We start from the raw sequence: 18,992 nt of genomic DNA, 5'->3' as shown, positions 1-18,992 counted from the left end.
CTGGCCTCAAACATAGAACTGGTGGAAGAGATCCATTTTATGGGTCCCTTGGAACTTTGCCAGATCCATCTGGGCCCTCAGCTCTCCTAGGAGCTCATTCCACCAGGTCATTACATTTACACATGACTTGAGCCCCATCACCATTTTTAAAAAACACAACCAGCTGGTGATCCCTGGCCCCAAAGGACCTCAACCAGGGCCACACTATCTGAGCCCACACCATATGGAATAAGCTCCCAGAGGAGATCAGGGGGCCCTGTTGGAGCTAGGTCAGTTTTGCAGGGCCTGCAAAAGGGCCCTTCCACCAGACATTTGATTGAGGTCAACCGAAACTAAGAACATCTGCAGGGCCCCCTGAACCTCTCCCCACAAAGCAAACACCCTGACGTGACCAACTATGGGACTGTTCAAATGTTGATGCTGTCAAACTGTTGATATTGTTAAATACTGTTGTGAGGAAGAGTGCTTCCACTCAAAAGCTCACACCTTATATAAATCTTTGTTGGTCTTAAAGGTGCTACTGGACTCTTTGACTTTATTGTACTGTTCTCCCTGTTATCACTGTTACTGCTGTTACACATTTGACATGGTTACCGAGTTACACTGTATTTTTCCTTGTTCCCCATGTTCCTTTTAAAACACTTTGAGTCACAGGGGAGGGCGGTATATAAATTTATTTAAGAACAGATCAATGTATAGATAAATGCATAAATTAATTAACACATACATAGGCCGGAAAAACGACCATAAGTAGTTTTACTTTGCTTTTTGCACCATTCAAATTATTAAAGACGGCACATTCTCTTCACCCCAGCAGCTTTCTTGCTTGTTCTATCGCAGTTTCTTCTCTCCAGCATTCTATGAGCTGTCATAAGCAGCGCAGACGACTGCCTGAATTTTTTCCCCCAGCCACTTACCTCCCCCGTTTCTCTCCACCCCCCCCCCCCAAAAAAAAATCAAGTAGCAGCTCGCCCCCCGCCTTTTATATTTGAGGGCGATTTGACCACTCTGGTTCAGTCTCGCGAGATTTCCTAGCTCTCGCGTGCCCCTAGAGCGCATTTCCCTCAGTTCTCGCGAGAACTTTAAGACTCGCGGAGCGGTGTTCGGCTCTTGCAGCGGCGACGGCAGCAGCTTCAGGTGCCAGAACTATGGGAAGCAGGGCCGCGGAGGAGAAGATCCCGATGGGTGGTACGTGCGGCGGCCCAGCTCGGGCTGTCTGAATCGGATCGTCGGCTAAAGAAGCGGGTCCCTTCTGCGCCGAAATGGAGTCGAAACGAAAGGAGCCGCGCAAGTCGTTGAGGATCAAAGTCATCTCCATGGGCAACGCGGAGGTTGGCAAGGTAAAGAGAGGGCAGGTGGGGAGGCGCGTTATTGGTCCTCGGGATTCTGAGTGACTTGTGGGAAAACCAATCCGGAGAGCCTGTCGTATGCTCTCTGTTGTGACAGCTGAGGTGGGCGCAAATTGCGCTGCCGGCTGCGAAGGCTTCTGAGGGGGCGGGCAGGGACAAGTCAAGGGAGACTCAAACCTAGCGGGAGCTGAGGGGGAGGACGCGGCGCTCTTTGCTGGTCACGGCCCGGACACTTGCCGATCGCTTTTGCCTTTAAAACGTTTTGTTGTTGTTGTTATGTGCGAAGTCGTGTCCGACCCATCGCGACCCCATGGACAATGATCCTCCAGGCCTTCCTGTCCTCTACCATTCCCTGGAGTCCTTTTAAGTTTGCACCTACTGCTTCAGTGACTCCATCCATCCACCTCATTCTCTGTCGTCCCCTTCTTCTTTTGCCCTCGATCACTCCCAGCATTAGGCTCTTCTCCAGGGAGTCCTTCCTTTATGCCCGGCTTTCTTCCGAAAAGTACCCTGGATGGATTATAAAGTCAAATCTGGAAAATAAACAACAACAATAAATTAGAAACCTCATATAAATCGGCAGGCAGATTTCTGAAGTCACTTGACTTCGACTGCCATCCTTTTTGAAAGCCTCAGTGTGACAAACAACCAAAAAAAACCCCACTGAATGCACATATTTCAAGTAAATTAGTAAGGTGCTCATTAAAATGGCATGGAATAGGAATGAAATAACATGGCTTTGTGGTAGAGGATCAGTTTGGCGTGCTGAAGGTCCCCGTTTCAATCCCTGGCATCGGCAGTTAAGACATCAGGTGATGTGAAAGACCTCTGTCTGAGACCATGGAGAACTGCTGTCAGTTTGAGTAGAAAATATTGACTTTGATGGCCCAGAGGTTTGATTCGGTATAGAGCAGTTTTGTGTGTGTTCATAACACTTGAGAGCCAGCTTGGTGTAATGGTTAAGAGCAACCGCCACTAATATAGAAAACAAGGTTTTATTCTGCACTCCTCCATATGCAGCCAGGGGAGTGACCTTCGGCCAGTCACAGTTCTCTCAGAGCTCTCTCAGCCTTACTTATGTCACAGGGTGCCTATTGTGGGGAGAGGAAGGGTAGGTGATTGTAAGCAGCCTTGAGACTTCTTCAGGTAGTAGGAACATTAGCTGAAACGTTAGCTTCAGTGGACATGATGGAGATTTATAAAATTATGCAGGGAATGGAGAAAATGCGTAGAGGGAACTCCCCCCCATCTCTCATAATACTAGAATTTGGGAATGCCCCCTGAAACTGATTAATTTAATTGTAGAATTCACTGCTAGTGGTGCCCATGACATTGGTGGCTTTAAAAGGGGATTAGATTGTTGTTGTTAGGTGCAAAGTCGTGTCTGACCCATCGTGACCCCATGGACAATGATCCACCTTCCTGTCCTCTACCATTCCCCGCAGTCTGTTTAAGTGTACACCTACTGCTTCAGTGACTCCATCCAGCCACCTCATTCTCTGTCATCCCCTTCTTCTTTTGCTCCCAGTATTAGGCTCTTCTTAGACAGATTAATTAATCAATGCCTACTAGCTATGGTGAGTAAAGAGAACCTCCATATTAAGCAGCAATAACCTCTGAAACCCAGTGGCAAGTTCTTAGACTTGTCTTGGCTTCTGTGTTGTTATTTATTTATTTGTTGCTCGCTGTATGAAACAGAATGCGGAACTGGATGGACCACAGGTCTGTTCCAGCAGAGCTCTTCTTATGAATTGCAAGAAATATTCCAAGTTATAGTATTATAGACGAGGGAGAAAAAGATATTAGAATCCACGTTTTATTCAAGGTACAAGCTTTCTTGTGTGTGCTCAGAAGCCTTGCACACGATAGCACATTGAATAAAACATGCACAGCAGAAGTGGCAGTATTCCCTTATTGCTGATTAGTGACTGTGTCACAGTAGTCTGCCTCCTTTGGCCCAGGCTCTCCTGTCTACCCTTCTGGTTGTAGGGACTCCTATTGACTTTCTTGTGTCAGTCCCAGCAGGGAGTCATCTAGCCACATCAGACTTCTTCAGCTTCCTGACTGGTTTTCACTGTGGACTGTATTTGCTTGTAGTACATTGTTTTCATTGATATGTTTTCATTGATAGCAGACTTTTGCTAAAAGAGCGTCAGGGACCATAACTCGATATCCTTTCTTAATGGTGCCACTGGACTCAAATGTTGTTCTGCTGCTTCAGACCAACATAGCTACCCACTTTAATCTCTCTTCAGGTTCCTTTACCATTCTGTGTAGGAATTTCCTTCTGCCCTTTGATAATTTTGGTTGTCTGTTATCTAGCCAACCTAACATCAGACAATGCCTGGCACTCAGAGGAGGGCAGTACTGGATGATCTAAACCAGGGGTAGTCAAACTGCGACCCTCCAGATGTCCATGGACTACAATTCCCATGAGCAATTGCTGGCAGGGGCTCGTGGGAATTGTAGTCCATGGACATCTGGAGGGCCACAGTTTGACTACCCATGAACAGTGGGGCACAAATGCCTTGTTGAGAAGAAGTGAAAGGTCTAAAGGGATACAGAAGATGTTTAAGAGCTACTACAGAAAAAAATTGACCGTGGTTACTATTTTTCTCATTTTTGATACCATCCGATGATCTCCACAGATTTATGTGAAGTAGGGCAACTTCTTGGATATACTGCTTCAATACCATTTATGATAAAACAAAGTATTTAGACTTATTCCTAAACATTACCCCCCACCACCATCTTCAGGTAAAAGGAATGTTAACCAATTTGAATGTCTGTCATTCAGCACATAACAGGCTAGCAAGATAGGGAATTGTTGTACTGATTGGTTCCAAATGCTTTCTGGATAATTAGTTTCAAAGAACCTGTTAGGTTGTGTTTTTAACCCTTCCGCTCATACCAAATTTTTTGTTTGTAATATTTTTATTATTTATATTGTTTTTGAACATAAATGATGCTTATATTTGTGTTACAGCAGTGTAGAACAAGGCAGGTTCCTTTACATTATTGAAAATCTGATTGATTAGCAAATAGAAGCTGGAGAAATAGAAGGGAAGTAAAATGAGTAAAATCTGTAATATTCTAGTGAAACAGCAGAAGAAAGCATTCCACTGCTATTTTGTTTTAGTTAGTTAACAAATTGCACATTTGATTGCATGCAAGTGCCTAATACTGACTCAGTATTGTCTGCTTTGACTGGCAGCAGCTCTTTCACATCATTTACTATCCGAGTCTTTTGACTGGAGAAGTAAGGGATTGAAACTGGGATCTTTGCATGCAAAGCAAGGTATGCCTCTTTCCCTTAATCGCTCGAGCAAATCTGAAAATAAAGTGTCAGATAAAACAGATATAAGATATTGTCCATTTTCCCTGGATAACAAGCATACTTTGGGCAACTTTTCTCTCTTCTCTCGCTATCATCCCCTTGTTTTCTGAAACTGCTGTTCTTCCATGTTTTCTGTGGCATTCCCCGGATTAGAGGAAGCAGGGGCATATCTGGCCTTGCCTTTGACACTTGGTAAGGCTCCTTAGCATCCTTTAAAGAAATTAAACAGGAAACTGGCATCTGAATTTTTGGCAGGATGTAATATTTCAGAATGGGAGAATCCAGTGCTTTGGATTGTATGTTTTGTTTTCATTTGCTTAAATCTAAAAGGTCATGCACTCATTCAGGAGATTTCGGGGGGAGGGAGATTAGAATCATTTTAGTGAATATCAGAAGCTAGTGGGGGCTGAATAGAAAACTTGGCCAACTGGGTAAAATTCACTCTTGTTTTATTTTTTAGAGCTGTATTATAAAAAGATACTGTGAGAAGAGATTTGTGCCCAAGTACCTTGCAACAATTGGTATTGATTATGGCGTCACCAAGTGAGTACTCCTCTCTTGTGACAGACAATGAACATGCACAGGAGCTGTAATAATAGGAAATTCGGTGTGGGGACCAAGGATAAATGCACAAATGTGCAGATGTGTGAGAGAGATGACAAGCCATGCTCTGATTGAGATGCCTGTCTGTGGTGTTCAGAGATTCTGTTAACACGATGGCGCCTCAGGAACTGCTGCTGTATCTCTGAGAATCTTGTGAAGCATATTATGTTCTCCATGCAGGTACATCCTTGGGGGATATTTGGGACACTTCACATGGAGACTATTTTGAATGTCAGTCCACTACTTACAGTGATGGTAGTGAAAGTCTCAGTGAAAAGTAATGGAAAGAATATTGTCTGACTGCTTTTGAATTACATGCCCCAGCTCCTCTTTGGAGTTAGCTGGATGCTTCTCAGATGAGCTTGTTATCCAGTTTTAAACAAATGTAACAGAATTCATCTGTGCATGTGCCTCCTTTCCTTAGTAGCATCTTGATTATTAACTGTGTTTTTAAAAAACGAGTGAAAAGCAGCTTTGAGTTCCTGTTCTTGGACCTGATAGTTTCTCCCCTTTTTCTTTCAGAGTGCAGGTCCGAGACAGAGAAATTAAAGTGAACATCTTTGACATGGCTGGGCATGCCTTCTTCTATGAGGTAAGGGAACAAAGAATAGGTGATTATGAGGCCAAGGCTGAAAACTGGAGGCTCCTGGCTCTGGGAATCTAGATGGCTTCATGGTTTGTAGGCCAGTAATGGGATTGCAGGCAGCAGCTTCTTCTGTTTGAGACTCTGGAGACCCTGTTCTTGACTCAATACAGAAGCAACATAGTTGCCATTCCTGCAGCTATGTTGGATATACATTTGAATAAACTGTTTGTTAATTTCTGAGACCCACCCAAATTTAAAACAGTTCTGTAGGGCCTGCAAAAGGGAGCTCTTCCATCAGGCATTTGGTTGAGGTTGACTGGAATCCCAAGAACCAATACACCTGAACCATGGACCTGTTCAAACTGTTATGGATTAGACTGTTACATTCAGTTATGGTTGCTGTTGTTATTGTTGCAGTCCACTTATGTTACGAAGAAACAAAGTTCCATGCGCTGTTTATGTTCCATGTGAACCACCCTGAGCCTCAGGGGAGGGTGGTATACAATAAAATAAATAAAATTATATCACGAGTTGGAGAGCAGTGACTAATTTGTACATTGACTTGTGATTAGAGTAGTTGTAGGTTGGATATTGTGTGGGAACATGAAGCAAATGTCCAGCCGTGGTTGGGAGACAGGTTACGCTTATCCTGTGGTACTTATATTTTGACATGCTTACCTTTTAAAAATGGAGGGAATGGGATTGATGGGAGAAAAATAATGAACATGAGCTTAAATATACCTCCTTTTATAAAGTGTTCATGTTTGTCAGCATACTTGAGCATGTCAGAATGAATATCTTATCTGTGTAAAACTATAATTAAGTATAAGGTGATAATATCTTGTTACTTCTAGACAGAGAACCCTTTTCCCCTTATTTGCTCCTGACCATTCTCAGGCAGGTTGCCACATTTCAAGAAAGAATGTTATGGTGTGAGATTGTCATGTCACTCCAGCGCTGCTCCCAATTCAGTATAGATGCTGACATAGCTGTCAGACCTCTGTCTGTGTTGGGTTGGTTTGTACATTGGGATGCATGTGATGGGAGATAGGCTTAAGACTTGTGTACTAGTAGTTTGTGGTACTTACTTATCTTTAACAGCGGGTTGCTGTTAAATAAAAGGCTAAGGCCTAAGTGGGTGGAGAGTGGGTGGGCCTGGTCCGGGTGAGGGCCCATTCGGAAGGCACAAAGCGCCTTCCAATTAGGCCCTCAACAGGACAGTCCAGAAAGTGATGGGGAAGCGGCGCCATGGCGTGAGTACAGGAGCTTCTGGGCCCGGGGGGAAGGCCACGCAGAGGGAAAGCGGGGGGCCCCCCCCCCGGGCCCAAAAGGCCTCCTTCTCCCCCCTCTCCCCTTTCTAACACCAGTTGTATTTAAAAGTACAACGGGCTTTAAATCTAGTTGAATTTATAAATCGCCTTATTCTGAAGTTCAAGGTGGGTTACAGAAAAGTCGTACCCCCAGCTTAAAACCCCTCCCCTAAAACCAGCACCCCAATAAAACATCAAGATATCAACGTTTCCTCCTCCCCTCTATAGACAACCATCAGGGGGTCCCCTCAATGATATGATGTAGCTTGAGGGGGGCCAGTGATCTTAAGAATCTGGCCTCAACCAAAGACCAGGTGGAAGAGCTCCATTTTACAGGCTCTGTGGAATGCTGATAGTTCCATCAAGGCTCTTAGCTCTCCCATGAGCTCATTCCACCAAGTTGGGGACAGGGCCAGGCGTATTTCTCTGGAGCCAAGGACCTCTAGCAGATTGGTATCCACAGAACGAAGAGGCCTGTGGGGGACATAAGGACACACACAGTTCCTCAGATAGATAGGGCCCAAGCCATGAATAGCCTTAAAGTTTAAAACCAAAACCTTGAACTTGATCTGGGCCAGAACTGGCAGCCAATGCAGCTGCCTCAGCACTGGCTGAATATGGGACCTCAAAGGTATACCAGAGAGGACCCTAGCAGCTACATTCTGCAACAGCTGGAATTCCTGGGTCAAGGACAAGGGTAGGCCTGGGTAGAGCAAGTCTGGAGGTTGCATGGTTCATTGTGGCCAGACAGTCCGAGGGCAGGTAGGGCTCTAGTAGCAGCGCTTGACCAAGATGGAAAAACACCGTTCATGCTACTTCTGTAACTTGGGCATCCATTGACAGGGAAGCATCCCAAAATCACCCCCAGATTCCTGGACATGGGCTAGATGTCAAGCTATGCCCTGGCAAAGGTGGGGAAGTGTGCTTCCTGTCTTGCTTTCTTGCTCAGCCAGAGGACCTCCATCTTGGAAGGACTGAATTTCAGCTGTCTCTGCTCTAACCACCTAGCAACAGCTTCCAAACATCAGGCACATGTATCCAGTGGGGAGTCTGGGTGGCTGTCCATGGCTGTCCAACACTGCATATTGATGACACCCCATCCCATACCTCTGGCCCAGCTGACCTACAGGGTCCATAAATATGTGAGCATACCACTTTCTGCAGGACCCCACAAGAAAGTTGGTAAGGGCATGACTGCCATCTTCTGTGTTCAGGTCCAGAGAAAGGAGCACAGCTGTTCACTGAATCCTGGCCCCGGTGTGGCGGTGGGCCAATAGCTCATGGTTGACCACATCAAACGTGGCCAAGAGAGGTAGTTTCAGTCTGTTCTTTCCTTAGGACATCCTGATGGTCTAGAATCACCATATGCTTTGGTTCTATACCCTGTGTAGGTACGCAATGAATTTTATAAAGACACCCAGGGTGTGATCCTAGTCTATGACGTTGGGCAGAAGGAGTCATTCGATTCCCTTGATTCATGGCTTGGTGAGATGAAGCAGGAACTTGGGCCTCATGGAAACATGGAAAACATTGTGTTTGTGGTTTGTGCCAACAAGGTAAGCCAAGAAGAACATAAATCTTTGCTGTTAATGTTGTTCTCTAGCAGAGACAGTCAAACCATAGGGCACTATTTAGCCTTTACTAGTATAAATTATGCACTTAAAAAAAAGGATCAGACAAATTGATAGAGGACTGGTCAACACTTACTAAGCATTGTAGCTGAAATGAAGCTTTCATGTTCTGAATACACCATGTATAGATGCAGTTATCACCTGCCAACACTGTGTGTTATTTAAGAGTTTTTACTATTTCTTTTTGATGTGATTGTTATTTTATTACTCTGTCACTTGGGGACCATTTTATTGAAAGGTGGGTTAACAGTCTTCTAAAAACCCAAAATAATAAGATTCATTACAAGAGAAAGACAGTTATTATACCATTTATGCACAAAAGCTTAAATTATAATGGAGTCTATATTTCAGGCATTTTGCCCTGGGTCACAGAATCTGCAAAGAATCTAAAACTCTCCTTGTCTTCAGATAAACTACGTATAGTTTCTTTAATATTTATCATCATTGTGGCAAGTAGTTAAATAGGAAGATTTTCTGTTTATTCCTTAGTGTTTATAGGGCACCAGAAGTATAAATATGTTTATAGTCTCCTAAATCGTAAATTCCAGGGTAGTCTGCCTAAATTGCATATTTTAAATCATTTTAGAGAATATGTAGATTACAAGACCTAGATCTCTGTGGCTAAGTTAGGCCTTGACATATTTTCTGTAGATCTAGGAGCAAAATCCAGAAAGTCTGGATCCAGTCTAATGTTTTTGCCATCAGGGCTTTTTAGATTAATGATAATGCTTGCTACTACAAAACCTAATATTTTCAAGAGACATACCTATTCAGGCCTCCAGTTTCCATTATTGAAAATTATTGAAAATACACTGTGAATATTTACACCATTTCATGCCACAAATATCCACTCTGAACAATGAGGCTTCGGCACAGCTTTCTACAACTAGCCATGTCCCCCCAGTTACGGATGGGGAAGGGGATATGGTTAGGTTTCTAGGTTCCATGGCAACTTGGCCCCTGGAAATAATCAAGCCTTGGATTATGGCATGGTAATCCTAAAGTATCTGTACAGCTATGAAGGCTAGAAATATTTAGGAATTCTCTAATAGTGGACAGTTGCTCTGCCTCTGCAATTATAGTACAATTGTACCTGTATGGTAAATCTGAGTCCAGCAGATGTCTGCTGTGTGAATCAGAGGTGTTGGATCTTGAGGCCTTCTCACAAAGAGAGGCTAACACAGGTGGTCAGTTTGAAAACCAGACTCACAATCTTGCCTTACATGTTTCAGATTGATTGTGCCAAGCTCCGTTCTGTGGATGAGAGTGAAGGGAGACTATGGGCAGAAAGCAGGGGCTTTCTTTATTTTGAGACCTCTGCGCAGACTGGAGAGGGAATTAATGAGATGTTCCAGGTATGAATTGACATGCGAAATGTGGCAGTCCTCCAACAGTTCTTCACTTTGGCTTCCAATGATTGGCATGTTGTAAGCTCTCCCTAATGAAAGCTCTGAAGTGGTGCTTTTGGGCTTGTATATGAGAGGTACTTCCATTTGTCAGCTTAGCAGCTTGGAAATTCTTAGTTAACATAATGAAAGCAGAATCTGATTGTGTTGGGATTTTATTTTTATTTTTGTACCGCCCATCCTCAGATAATACCCTTTCAGTGCACTTTAGAAGTAGATTTTCCTGTTCCACACAGGAAAATCTAGCTGCCAAAGCACATTGTAAGCGCATTATCCTGTGTGTGCAGAATGGGCCCAGGCGGGGCCTAGAGATCTCCCGGAATCACAACAGATCACTGAATTACATAATCAGCTCCCCTGGAAGAAATGACTGCTTTGGAGGTTGGACTGAATGGCATTAGACATTGCGGCTTGAGCGATGGAGGAGTGAGATCATTGTCCCTGTCTGTCTCACAAACTCTGTGTTAAAAAGTGTTCCTGTTTATAGTCTCACAAGTCAGGAGACATCACAAAGAACGTTTATGCACTGGAGGTTTCATGCTGGACTGCAGGCTAGAGTTTTAGTCGTGGCAGGTTGCCCCACCTCTTTCTGCACCCACATGGGGGAGCATTTGGCCTGGTGCACCTCATCCGCCCTCAATTTGTGCTCCTGCCCAGGAGCTGGGAAGTTCTCAGTGCATAATCGGTCAGAGAGAGCTATTTCCAACAAGCTTCTGGTTCTTCTTCTTCTCCTGTTTTCTTCCCCTGTTTTTTGGTGCCCCTTCAATTTTTGCTTCTCTGAGCTTGGTTTCCTTCACCTGAATGGGTCCCTTTCTGCAGCTTCAGCTACCATGCAATTGGCCTTCCTGTTGCTGCAGTGTGAGGGCAACCAACAAGACTAGTCCTTTGCCACTGCCTGTTTAGAGGTTGAGGGGGAGATAGCAGGGAACTTACAGTCAGATGGGTATTTGCAAACTATGTGTATCGTATTTAGGTATGTTCATTTTTATTTATATCCATGCTTTCTCCCTAATTGGGACCCAAAGCAGCTTATGGCATTGTCTTCCTGCTTCCTACATTTTATCCCCACAGCAGCAACCTTGAAGGGCAGGTTATGCTGAAATAAGTAAGGCCCAGTTCTCCAACAGATTAGTTCCCCTATTTGCACACCTCAGCTACACCGGGGGGGGACGACGACGAAGGAGAGTCCAAGAGAGGAAGGGGCAGTAGCAGTATGATATGGAGAAAGCTAAGAACTTGGTCTGGTTGACAAAATCAAGATTGTTAAGCAAACAGACTCACACAAAACTCAGCTAACTTCTATCTGTGTGCTTGCAGACTTTCTACTCTGCCATTGTTGATTTGTGTGACAATGGCGGAAAGCGCCCCACGTCCAGCATGAGCATCAGTTTCACCAAAGAGCAAGCAGATACCATCCGGAGGATCCGCAGCAGCAAGGACAGTTGGGACATGTTGGGTGTCAAGCCAGGGGCTACAAGGTAACAGGAATTAATCCATGCCTTTAGACAGGAATTGATCCGTGCAAGCATATGAAGCCAGGAAGACTGTCTAGCCAGGGGAATTAGGGCAGAAGAGAGTTGGAGGAGACTCGGAAATAGTGAAGAGAAGCTGGTTTCTTTATGTGGGAAGTCTGACCAGCAGTAATTCCATTTTTTATTCAAGTGTCTGTGACAAGTCTGTCACAACTCTCCCATTGCTAATGGCCATCCCTTTCTCTGCTGCTTGTTGTAGCTACAAGTGTCCAGAACCCATCACCACAATGATGTTTGCCATGGTACTGGTCAGTTTCCAGGTTGCTACTTCAGATGTCAGAAGGCTCAATCCCTGGTAGCCCCTGGTGAATAACGAGAGCTAAAGTAAAACAGTAACTGTGAGAGTGAACTTTGAATGGGGAATTGTGTGTGTATTAAGTGCTGTCATAGAGTGACCCAATGAAATAATGACCTCCAAAGCATCCCATTGTGAACAGCCTTGCTCAGGTCTTGCAGACTGAGGCTTCCTTCCTTGAGTACATCCACCTCAGCTCTTATTACCATAATTGTATTTCCAGTATGTCATGTCTTCTCATAATGTGACCAAAGACATCTTCAATTTGGTCACTGCAGCTTTAAGGAAGAATTCAGGCTTGGTTTAATCTAAAGGTAAAGGTATCCCCTGTGCAAGCACCGAGTCATGTCTGACCCTTCGGGGTGACGCCCTCTAGCGTTTTCATGGCAGACTCAATACGGGGTGGTTTGCCAGTGCCTTCCCCAGTCATGACCATTTACCCCCCAGCAAGCTGGGTACTCATTTTACCGACCTCGGAAGGATGGAAGGCTGAGTCAACCTTGAGCTGGCTGCTGGGATTGAACTCCCAGCCTTATGGGCAAAGCTTTCAGACTTACCACTCTGCGCCACAAGAGGCTCATTTAATCTGGTTTAATCTAGAACCCATTTATTTATCTTTTTGGAGTGTCCACAGTGATCCTTAGAACTCTCCTCCAACAGTTCAAATGAATCAACTTTCTTCCTGTCAGCTTTCTTCATTGTCTGACTTTCACACCTTAATAGGGAAAACTGTCTTGGTCTTAATCACTAGCAACACATCTTTATACTTAAGAATATTTTCTAGCTCCTTCATGTCTGCCCTTTCCTGTCTCAATCTCCTTCTGATTTTTTGGTTGCAGTCTCCCTTTTGGTTGATAACGAATGAAGCCACGAAATAGAACATCTTTTAACAATTTCAGTTTCTTTATCATTAACTTTAGAGTTGTGTCATTCCCCTTTAGTCATTATTTTGTATGTAATTTTGTAATGGAATAGTCAGATATAATCCTGCTAGGGTGTGTGCATTTGGCTAATCTGAGCTTGAAAAATACATTTAGAAGTATTTGGGGGGGAGTATCAATTCAGCTGAATCTCCCCCCCCCCCACACACACTATTATTTCAGCTGCCAAAATGGCCAAGTCAGAAAAAACTCAAAAATATTTTGGATTTCTTGGGACCACCAAATAGCTGGGCTGAGTTCTTCTTCTTCTCCTGTTACCTTTAAGTGCCTCAGAGTCATAGTTTCAGATTTCACTCTGACATAAATCCTTAGCTACTAAAACCTGCATTAAGCATGCAAGCATCTTCCCTGCAAGCATCTTCCCCTTTGTGAGAAGGCCTCAAGATCCCTGGTGAAACATTTGCCACCTGTGGTTGTCCTGGATGGGTGGAGCAGGTGCAGAAATGCTGTGGAAGGATCACAAGCAGCAATTGTGAGCAGGAGGAGACATGGCACTGGGAGCACAGGAGAGGCTGATCCCACAGGATGCTTCTGCTGCGGCCCTGTGGAGGGAGAGAATGTCAGTATGGTAACAGCAACTCTTAACACGCTTGGGAGCTGGCACTGGGGCCTGGGGCATGTCCATTTTCTCCTCTCCGTTCTTGCCCCTTGCACAGGAGACTTATACCTTGAATAAAATTTCATTGATCTTAAGGGTGCCATTAGACTCAAATTTAGTTCGGCTATTTCAGACCAACACTGTTACTCATTTGATTCTATTTTATTGGGGAGCTATTGCCCGAAGCACTGAGACCTTCCACTTTAGGAAACCAGAATCCATAAGCCAGTAAATGAAGCCAAAAGCCACATGCCTTTCCCCAATTTAGTTCATAGCCCCGGCTCCCAATGTCCTGCTCACTTTTGATACCTATAACAATGGCTGCAACTCTTACAAAATTGTTGTCTTGCTGTTCAGGGATGAGGTGAACAAGGCCTATCGGAAGCTGGCAGTTCTACTCCATCCGGATAAATGCATGGCCCCAGGAAGTGAGGATGCCTTCAAAGCTGTTGTCAACGCACGGACTGCTTTGCTCAAAAACATCAAGTAGAATGGGAAAGGAGGGGCAGAGGCTTCCCCAAGTGCTGGTGATCAATGCCCTCCGGAGAAGATTACCCCTCTTCCTGCTGATCATCCTGTGCAAACAGCAAGGGTTTACTCCTATGTGTGCAGAAATGGTGAGAAATGGATAGGGGCAGTTCCCTTCACTGTGTGCACCTCACTCATCCAAAACCGGTCCCTCCACTTCAGTAACCAGCTTGGTGCAGACTGCACCTCTGTGATGGATTCCCGAATGCCTTGGCAGCTGTAATGTCCTTTATTTTCCCATGTTGAGAAATTTGCCTTGGATTGGGCTGATTCTAAAATAGAAGAGATTTTTATGGAGAGATTTCTTACTATGGTATCTTTGTGGTTTTTTTAAAATCCTAAACTTGGTGCTCTAAAGTTTAACCTGATCTGACTTATCGCAGTGCTGCTGCTTCTTGGCTCTATATCTAGCAGCTTGCCTTTCCATTTGAATTGCCTTTTGGGCCTCCTTCCATGGTGATTGGCCAGCATGTCCTATTAACTTCATGTGCATGCTGGATCTCAGTGGCCCTTTCTTGACTGTTCTGGTCTCTTATCTGCATTTTTGTGGATTAGAAACCTGGCAGTTGGGACTGGAACTCTGGAAGCGATCATAATTTGTGAGTGTATAGGATAGCAGGTCAAGAAGCAGACTGCTCCATTCGTTGTTTTGAATAATACAAGATTACTTGCCAAACATTATCCCCTTTTTGCTGGAGTGGAGAGTATCCACAAATGCTGCTCTTTTCCCTTCCCCACACTAGAATTACCATATCGAGGCCTAGTTCTTGGTCTCTTTCGCAAAGTGTCCTAATGTAAACCGAGTACTGGTCCACAACAGATAAGGAAACCTTCCACTTGGCTTCAAAAAGCCATTTGATTTGGGAGAGGTAGGATTTGGAATCTCTCTAACTGCATCTTGATTTATATCTGAAGTCTAATATTGCAGAAAATGTTCTTCCCACTAATTTTGTAAATCGGTGTGGTTTTTCTAAAATATCTTGGAAAACAGCGTAAATAGTAGGTAAGTAGTGCTTCCCAAATACCTTCTGAAATTGGGATGGTCTGCAGGAATAGGAAGGATTTCTCTGCTCTCCCTCCCTCTGTTGTAGGTAAAATCTTCTGCCATGACGTTTCCCTAAATGCAAGCTATAAACCCTGAAGATAGGGATTATTTGAGGTGGATATAAATGACTGGAATTTGGGGACAGGATGGTGGATGTGGCATTCCCACAGTGTTTTGTGGCACAGCTAAATTCTCACCATGTTGCTCAATGAAAGGGAAGCAGTTACACTGCGAACAGGTGGGTGGGTTGGGTTAGGTGAAGTGCCAAAAGGACTCTCTCCCCAAGGCTGGAGGGGGGCAGGGAAGATAGGCAATCCCAGCTGTGACAGACATTTTGACCTTAGGGGCTAAATTCTATGTATGAACATATGTGTAACTATCACAATCAGCTGATTGCATGATTTCTTCCAAAATCCAATGTAATTTTAGTGATTTTGGAAAACTTCTATGTATATCTTAAACTTGTTTTGCTAGTGAGATGCTTGGGAGGTATCATTATCCTCCTCCCATTCTATCATTGCTACTTGCACACAAATCAAAACATGCATATGGAGGAGGGGGGAATCACTCTCCTCTTGCTCATGCACTTTTGTCTATTTCTTTTTCCCCATCCCCTAAGGAAGTTAATGAACATGGTAGGAGAGAGGGATTGGCAACTGTAATTCCTTTTGTCCCGTTCCCTAAGGGAGTTAATGCAGGGGTATATGGAGGCATGTGCTATTTTGTAGAGTACAGGATTGGACCTGCTGCCTCCCCCAGTTGGCATCTCCCATGCAACTACTCTGCAAGCTTCAGGTGTCACTTTAAGCATCATCAGGAGAGCACTAAATGTTCTATGTCAGGAGAGAACCAAGATTTTCCATCTACAATTCTGCTACCTTGGACTTCTCTGAGACAAATAGACATGACCCTATAGGGTTGTACCTACAAGTTTTACAGCTGCCTTGATACTGTTATGAGAGAGGGGCAGCCTACAAATTCAGTAAATAAATAAGTGTTCTCCTGCAATGCGAGCTGTTTAGTTTTTTATCAGAATTACCTGAAGAGAGAGTGAAACCTCTCCCACCATCCAAAAATGAACCTTCAATGTATGTGTAAATATATGTTAATTCAAATATGCACTTTAAACACTGATCCTTACCTTTTGGACTGTGGTTTTCATGCTTGAAAAATCCAGCCCATCCCTGACAGCATTTCCTCACCTCCCCCTTGAAACTGAAGCTTGGTCCTTGGATCACTGTTAATGCCTCGTATTGTAAAATCCCTGTGACTTGATGGGTTGCTTTGTGTTCTTGCATTTGCACTTTTTTTGCCTTCTGTGTTGTGCTTTTTCTGTAGCCTCACTGAAGTCTCCCTTCTCCCCATTGCCTGCCGTGGAGCCTTTTTCTCCTTGAACTCCCATTCTTGGTCCACTTTCTGTGCTGTTGCAGCTTTTGAATCCCTGCTGCCCAAACTGGTTGGAGGGCACTTCAGCCCTTTTGTCATATACCAGTTGGAAGGATTGCCATGGGGTCAGAGCGGGCTCTGTAAGTTCCTGGGCATGGCTTCTCTCAGTAAGTGATGGGCTGCTCCAAGGAAATTGCCAATAAACTAGCCTCTGGCAGGTTTCCAGTCTGCCAATTCTCCTCCCATCTCAAGAGCTTTACACTTAAGAATGGAAAAGGACAATCAGGACAGCCCAGAGAACTTGAAAATGTAACCAGGTGAGAAAGGGAGATATTAAAGTTGGTTCTCTTTTCTCATGCAAATGAGAATTTGATTTATTTTTTTGCTCTGTATTCAGATTACCTTTTCTCACTACATTTTTGATTCCACATGTCCAAGATTTGCAGTTTTACTCACGCAAGCCTATTGAAACTTTAAATGTATGTGTACATTGCAGTTCTCCATTTGCAGAACCAGCAGTCCTGCTCTATTGAAGGCAAAACGCCTCATTTGAATTAAATTGTAATGTGCAGAGATCAAAACATCAGTTATTGTGCTGCTGATATAGCCAGGCTGGCTCTTACCACCATGAGTGTGCCTGAATAACAGCTCATTATGCTCTCAGTTTCATGCTTACATGCTGAGCTGAACATTTGGGAAGCCAGTGAAAGAGGTGCCTCTCTGATGCAGATTATGTTTTTTTTTTGGGGGGGGGGTATTTCTTTTGGATGATGTTACAGCTCTGCTTCAGCCAGGCAACCCGAATGGTCTCTGCTGGTCCCCCATTTGCACATCCTGAAGCTGGGTGGGCAGACAATAGTGAGCCCTCGTGAGATGTCGGCTCTGGTGAAAGTGGATGTCTGGAAACAGGTGTAAAGTAGTTATGCATCTGCCCCTTCTAAGCCCCTTGAGTGTTGCTGGCCTTGCAGGGAAGTCTCCAGGCAGCACCTCTGCACAAAAAATCCTCTGCAAAGGCTGGCTTGGCTCTAAAAAGAGCAAAAGGTGTTCTTGCAGGATGGTTAAACTCTGAGCCATAAAGGCAGGTATCTCTTTATGAAGCTTCTTCATAGAGAAGCCCCCAGCCTTGTTTGTGTGAAGCTATGTATGGGATCTGAATGCACTGTATTTAAACTTGGTACTACTTACCCCAAATACCCTTCACACATCAGCCAAAGGTGTAGATTGGCCTGAGCTGAGCTGATGGAAAATGCAGAAATGCTGACGTTTGCATGGTCTTGTATAGAAAACCTGTGTTTTGTTTGGAGTTATGTATTTTTTTACAAATTAAATCAGATTTAAACCTTGCTTGCTTTTTGTGTGTGTATTTTGCCTTCATTACATGTAAGTTAGCTTTAACATCTAACAGGAATCTGAGATCCTTCAAACAACTTTATGTTTTTTGACATCTCTGTAATTAAGGAGCATGGGGGGGGGGGACACTACAGAAGCAGAGCAATGGGCACAGGCCAAAAAGTGTGTTTTTAACTTGGAGGATCCAGTAATTGGAGATTTTGCTTGGGGTATCTGATCTTCAAACCCTCCCACCTTCTCTGAGTGACTTCAAGCAAGTCATGATCACTTTGCTCTTTCTGATTCCTTGACTTAATTCATATTGACTTCCTTTGGCTGTTAGTGCTGTACAATTATGAAACCAGGCATAATTCCCCCCCCAAAAAAAATAATTAACTAAGGAAGAGAAATAACATGGCACTTGATAGGTTGTACCTCAAGGCAGTGTGGAGGCATGTCCCTGATGTCAGCTAACAGTTGCAGGAAGTTTGCACCTTTCTACAAAGGAATCAATGGTTCTACAATGGTTGACTCAGCCTTCCATCCTTCTGAGGTCAGTAAAATGAGTATGCAGCTTGCTGCTGGAGGGTAAACGGTAATGACTGGGGAAGGCACTGGCAAACCACCCTGTATTGAGTCTGCCATGAAAATGCTAGAGGGTGTCACCCCAAGGGTCAGATATGACCCAGTGCTTGCACAGGGGATACCTTTACCTTTATATTTTCCAATGGAATCAAGGGAACTACCATACCTGGAAAGAGTATGGTAGGCTTGTATGGGTGGGCTTGTAGTACCCTACTGAACACAGTACTGAGAAATGTTTACAAATTAGAAGCTCACAAGGAATTGGGGTGGTGGCTTACAAGATTGGAAGATTTGCCCTCCCCATAGTAATGTGAGACAGCTAATTTGGCCTTAGATGAATAGCTTCCTGCTGACTTGGTTTTAATGGCAGCTTCCAGCACTAGAGTACAGTTTCCCTTTAGCCATTATTGTGTTTGGGGGTTGTATGAGTTTGAAGACGCTTGCTCCTGGGGAGGAAAAATATGGCAAATCTAGACAGCATCCTAAAAAGCAGAGATATCACCCTGCCAACAAAACTGCGTTTAGTCAAGG

The 18,992-nt window shown here is 44.2% G+C and overlaps 1 protein-coding gene across 1 annotated transcript; it reads left to right on the top strand.

Moving 5' to 3' along the window:
* Positions 1 to 1,081: 1,081 nt before the first annotated feature.
* DNAJC27 (DnaJ heat shock protein family (Hsp40) member C27) lies at positions 1,082 to 17,891 on the top strand. Its single transcript, XM_077331788.1, has 7 exons — positions 1,082 to 1,340; positions 5,147 to 5,229; positions 5,812 to 5,881; positions 8,577 to 8,741; positions 10,049 to 10,171; positions 11,540 to 11,700; positions 13,946 to 17,891. Exons 1-7 carry the CDS (start codon positions 1,263 to 1,265, stop codon positions 14,076 to 14,078), a joined length of 813 nt encoding a protein of 270 aa, XP_077187903.1. The 5' UTR covers positions 1,082 to 1,262; the 3' UTR covers positions 14,079 to 17,891.
* Positions 17,892 to 18,992: the final 1,101 nt, after the last annotated feature.

Source organism: Paroedura picta, chromosome 1 (genome assembly GCF_049243985.1).
Source record: "Paroedura picta isolate Pp20150507F chromosome 1, Ppicta_v3.0, whole genome shotgun sequence".
NCBI lineage: Eukaryota > Metazoa > Chordata > Lepidosauria > Squamata > Gekkonidae > Paroedura > Paroedura picta.
This window is presented reverse-complemented; position numbering and strand designations above follow the sequence as displayed.